This window comes from Olea europaea, chromosome 23 (genome assembly GCF_002742605.1).
Source record: "Olea europaea var. sylvestris chromosome 23, O_europaea_v1, whole genome shotgun sequence".
Classification (NCBI taxonomy): domain Eukaryota; kingdom Viridiplantae; phylum Streptophyta; class Magnoliopsida; order Lamiales; family Oleaceae; genus Olea; species Olea europaea.
Genome location: NC_036259.1, coordinates 8,211,669 through 8,217,670, shown reverse-complemented (window position 1 = coordinate 8,217,670; position 6,002 = coordinate 8,211,669). Strand labels below are relative to the sequence as shown.

The following is a 6,002-nucleotide window of genomic DNA, read 5'->3' as shown; positions in this document are numbered from 1 at the left end:
TCCTATTGTCTTCAAGATTTTGAACTTGTGATGAGATCTGTCACTCGTTATTGTGGATTCGCAGCTTATAAGTCAAATAAGTTATTTGACTTATAGGCTGCGAGATTCACAGTGTGAATTTTTGTGGTCCTCAACTTATAGAAAAACTATCCCCCTTTTCCTTTTTTTTCTTTTTTTTTTTTTCGCCAAACATGAAAGGCTAGTCCGGGCAGCTGTCTTCATTTGACTTCTAAATTGTGAGATCCACGGTATGTGAATTTTTGTGGTCCTCAACTTACAAAAAAAACTATCTTTGTGTTTATTTTTTTTATTTTTTTCAAAGACGGGAGACAAGTCCAAGGAGCTATCTTTATTTGACTTATAAGCTACAAAATCAACAACGTGTGAATTTTTGTGGTCCTCAACTTATGGAAAAACTATTTTTTTGGCCAAACATGAGAGGCAAGTCTGGGTAGCTATCTTTGAACCCGTCCTCGTTCCTAGTAAACACCAATAATTTTAATGGTTATTCTCTTTTAAGACTGGCATGTTGGCCTTGTAGCAAAGTCTTAATTTTAATCTTAAACTTTTACGGGTGTTTTCAACTAAGATTTTAATGAATTTTAAAATTAAATGATTATAAATTTTAATGAATTTTGTGGATTTGAATAGATTCTTTTAAATAAATTTTGTGGATTTGATAAATTTTATAAGAATCCCATCAAATATGGTGAAATTTCAAAAGATTTGCTTATATGTATTTGTAAGCTTAAAATCCATCAAAATCTTTTAAAATCCTTCCATGAATGAAATCTTTATAAATTCACTAATTATTCAGGATATCTAAATTTTAAAAGATTCCATTAAATTTCATTAAAATCTCAATTGAAAATACCTGAATTTTAATGAATTAAAATTCAATAAAATCTCAATAAAAAATACTTAAATTTAAAATAACTTTTAAAATCCATCACAATTTTCACCCCCTTAATGTCTTTATATCCTTAGTATGACAATCACTGATCACAATTCAACGGAGAGGCTTGCTAGAAATCCAGGGCCACATTCCAGGGCGCCCCTGGATGAGGAGAAAAATTCTTCAATGGAAGCATTCAATTAGGAAAAAGCTACACATAGCATGGGCCAGTCAATTAACTAACTAGTCCGGACGTAGAAAGGTCAATAAATTCTGTGGACTGTGGAATAAAATAAACAAATGTAGAGCACACAAAATCAAGATTGCCAGCAAAGCCATTGCATCATATCCATTCTTGATCTCCAAGATATATTAATTATATACAGAGTGAAAGACCCCAGAAGTCTCCTCTATGAGTGATCTCCAAGAATAAACATGTATAAATCTTGTAGAAGCTGCTTAACCAAGTAAGTAGAGCCTCCCTTTTAATTGAGGTGCAGAAAAAAATGGCAGAAACAAAGAAAGCAGAGCTTGTTTTCATTCCTATCCCAGGAATGGGTCACTTGGTATCAACTATGGAGATGGCTAAGCTTCTAACTGATAGAGATGAACGTCTCTCTATCACAGTCATCATCATGAAGTTGCCAACAGAGTCGAAAACCGATTCCATGTCCCTAAAATCAAACTCACGTATACGATTCATAGAATTTTCTCTCAACCAGACTATTACACTTAACAACTTTGTCTCCCATTTCATAGAAAGCCACAAGGATCCCATAAGAGATGCTGTCGCTAAAATAGTCCGTGATGAGTCCGACTCGATTAGACTTACTGGATTTGTTATTGATATGTTCTGTACAACTATGATCGACATAGCCAATGAGTTTGGGGTCCCGACTTATGTTTTCTATACAACTACTGCCGCGATGCTTGGGCTGAGCTTCCATTTGCAGAGTCTCACCGATGAACAGAGCGCGGACGTCACTGAATTCAAGAACTCAGATGTTGAGTTATTGATTCCAACGTACATAAATCCAGTTCCTGTTAAAGTATTTCCTTCTAGATTCTTTGATAAGGATGGTGCGGAGGCGTTCCTCAGTATGGCAAGAAGGTTTAGAGAGACGAAGGGAATTATGATTAACACATTCTTGGATTTAGAATCCTATGCATTGAAGTTCCTATCTGATGATGAGAAGATCCCACCAGTTTACCCAATAGGCCCGATTCTTCATTTCAAGGCCGAAAATGATGACGACAAAGAACGTACCGAGATCATGAAGTGGCTTGACGAACAACCAGTTTCGTCTGTTGTTTTTCTTTGCTTTGGAAGCATGGGATATTTCGATGGCGACCAGGTTAAAGAGATTGCGGTTGCATTTGAACGAAGTGGCCACCGGTTCTTGTGGTCGTTGAGAAAGCCTCCTCCCAAAGACAGGTTCGAGTATCCATCAGAATACGAAAATCCTGAAGAAGTATTGCCAGAAGGATTCTTGCAACGAACTGAAGGAACCGGGAAGGTGATTGGATGGGCACCACAAGTGGCCGTCTTATCTCACCCTTCTGTGGGTGGCTTCGTGTCTCACTGTGGATGGAACTCGACGCTGGAAAGTGTCTGGTGTGGAGTGCCGATTGCAACGTGGCCGATGTACGCCGAGCAGCAGACTAACGCATTCGAGTTGGTGAAGGATTTGGGAATTGCTGTGGAGATTAAAATGGATTATAGGAGGGGCAGTGATGTGATTGTGATGGCTGAAGAAATAGAGAAGGGAATCAGGCGTCTAATGGAGCCCGAGAGCGAAACGAGGATTAAGATGAAACAAATGAAACACAAGAGTAGAATGGCTTTGATGGAAGGTGGCTCGTCTTACGATTTCTTGAGTCGTTTCATTGACAATGTCATCGATGAAATTGCATGATAGATTAATTTTGAGGAGATTACTAGACATACCGTCAACACTAGACATTATTAAGAAAAATTATTATTATTATTATTATTATTATTATTTCTTGCTCATTTTTCCTATGTAATTTGACTATCCACATGATTTCCTATGTAATTTGACTATCCACATGATTTAAGTCGAAAGCTACATGGTACTTACTCTATGTGTATGGAATTTGAAAATCATATAATGCAGAGATCAGTAATAGTGTACTCTACAAGCATTGGCTCCATAGATAAATCGTCAAGTTACCAAATGACAAATGACGTCTTTTTGGTACATTAAAGATACATAACGTGCAAGAGAGTATATTTAACGAAACTAGTCAACGTTGACATGTAGTGCACGTTATTATTAAATATTTTATAAAATGCTATAAAAATAATATTTGAATATGCATGAATACTAATTAATTTAGAATTGATATCAGAAAATATATACATGACAATGAATATTAAATCATTTATTTAATTTTAAATTAAACACTTGAGCGGGAATACCTTCATTGACCATGTGAGGAGTTCTTTGAAAAAAGATGTCCGGAGTTGACTACTCTCCGATCCCCTTTCCCTGAATGTTAATTAGCATACATGAACTTGAATAATGAAATGTATTCTTGAATGTGAAATTTTAATTAACTTGTGATTAAAATTAATAACACTGAAATGCATAAATAAATATGAATATTAATTAATTGAATGTGAATGTTAATTAATTGAGAATTAATAATAGATAATTCATCCATTAATAAGACACACGGGTAAAATGAATTTGTCAAAATGTATATGTACATTAAGTAAATGGTTAAATAAATTAAATATATATTGAAAAACGAAAAAGTAAGCCATTATTGAAGTTATTAAATTAGCATAATTCTGATTATACATAATAAAACCAGAACTTTCACACAAGGTCGGCTCCATTGCGGACCCCAATGTAATAAAAAATGATAAAAAGATTTCGACCACACATGGTGTGAGACCTCTGTAAGAGATCTGTGAATTGGGGGTTCTGTACCCTCGACTTGGTTGATTAAATTATAATAGGGCGAGAATCATAAAAAAAAAATGATTCTTACATTAGATTTGCCACTAAAAGTCAATAGCATCATACGCAGTGTGACATATATGAAAGTTGATGACTTCTACATTATAATTTGTATGATTTATGCAGCCTATAAAGGTTTGGGGACAGAGATTAAAAATAGGGGTTGAGATGGATGCACCTCAACTACTGTTTTTAAATCTATCTCCAACCCTGTTTGAATAGCGGGGCTAAATTTGTATTTTAGCTTTAACCTTTCAATCTTCTCAAGTATTTTCTTAATACAGCTACAAAGTTTTAGCTGATTTGTAGATACTATTGAATTTGGAACTAGATATATATGCCTTTGTTTGAGTTCCATTCTTTTTGGAAAAATAAATTTTTTCAACAGTATTTTGACATTATTTCAACCACACATTTTTCAATAAAATAATATTACACGTAAATCCAAAATAGCGTTTCGGCATCATTTTTCAACAGTGTTTTGACATCATTTCAACCACACATTTTTTAATAAAATAATATTACACGTAAATTTGAAACTTTTTCTTATTTTTTAACCACACATTTCTCATCAGTACACTATTCAAAAATTCACTCTTCCAAAAAATGGGGCTCAAACAAGGGCATAATGAAATGGGTAAAGAGCTCTATTAGTCACTCAATAATTTTCCATGTTTCAATAATATCCCCGCTGCATACCCATCAACTAAAATTAACAGAAATTTATATGGTAGTAGGGGTGAACACGGTTCGGTTTGGACGATTTGAGACAAATTTTTAAACCAAACTATTTAAGCTAGTTTGAAAATTTTCCAATCTAAACCAAACCACTTTAATTTCTAAACCAAACCAATCCAAATCATTTTTTTTTATTTTGTTCGATTTAAAACCACAGTTTAACAATAAAAAAAATTTATATCAAATAAGTTAAATCGTAAATATTAGTCTAAAATTTCATGTTAAAACATAAGTTTTATTATTAAAAAAAATTACAAATCAAAATTATATAATTATAATCATTATAATGCAACAACATGATATAAAATATTTTAAACTCTTAATCAATACTAATGGAATCCATTTACAATTGTAATACACAATTCATTCTCTTAATAAATATAAAAATATAGTACATGAATTCATTGATTATAGTTAAATGATATAAAATAATTAATAAAAGAAAATGAATAAAAGAATAAAATACAATAATACCTAGCTACTGTGACTTTTTGTGAATCATTCAATACTTCTACTCCATCCAAATATTAGCGAATTACTTTAAGGAAACCCGATAATTATTAGAATAAAATAACATAACTACCAATAAAAACATAGAAAAAAATTATCAAAAAATAAAAGAATTTAGATAATTTGACTTGAATTTAAGCAAAATTTAAGAAAATTATTAGTAGAAGGAAATGAAATGTGCAAGTTTGAATTAAAATATGGATTTAATTGTCTGCTCAATTATAATGGAGAATCGATGAATATGGTTTAGCAGCAACTGTTCAACACTTTACTCAATTTAATGATTTTATATTTATAATTCTGTTGATTAATGGGTATTTGGATATAATTTAATTAATTAATTGAAATGTAAAATTGTCGAATTAAGTTCGATTGAATTATGTCTACTGTGGATGCATCTTTTTAACTGAAATGTGTTAAATTTTAATTGAGTCAAATAAAATTTAGACTAATTTATTTTTAATTTTTCTGGTAAACCGTTTGATGGTTTGAAAATGATTTGCAAATATTGAAATATAAACCAAACCACTTTGAAGCGGTTTGGTTTGGTTCAAAATCTAAACGTTGACGGATCCACGTGGAACGAAATCAACGGTTTCAGAAAAACGATTTTGGTTCGATTTTGCGGTTTGGCGATTTCGTTGTTCAACCCTACATGGTGGTTTTTACTTAATCGTAACCATTTTATTTTATTTTATTTTTCAAAAAAAAGGTCTTTTGTTGACAAAAATAGAAAAAAAAAATTATGTTATTATAGTTAAAGTATATTTGAGAAGTGTTTATAATAAAACGGAAATGAGTTTTGGAGAAGTGGATGGTACTTATAAATTCTACAATATGTGTTTATAAAAAATGGTTTGATAAATTAA

At 31.9% G+C, this 6,002-nt stretch overlaps 1 protein-coding gene across 1 annotated transcript; it reads left to right on the top strand.

Annotated features, from left to right (window-relative positions):
• Positions 1–1,285: 1,285 nt before the first annotated feature.
• Positions 1,286–3,001, top strand: LOC111372287 (anthocyanidin 3-O-glucosyltransferase 2-like). Its single transcript, XM_022994545.1, has one exon. It carries the CDS (start codon positions 1,402–1,404, stop codon positions 2,809–2,811), a length of 1,410 nt encoding a protein of 469 aa, XP_022850313.1. The 5' UTR covers positions 1,286–1,401; the 3' UTR covers positions 2,812–3,001.
• The last annotated feature ends 3,001 nt before the right edge of the window (positions 3,002–6,002 follow it).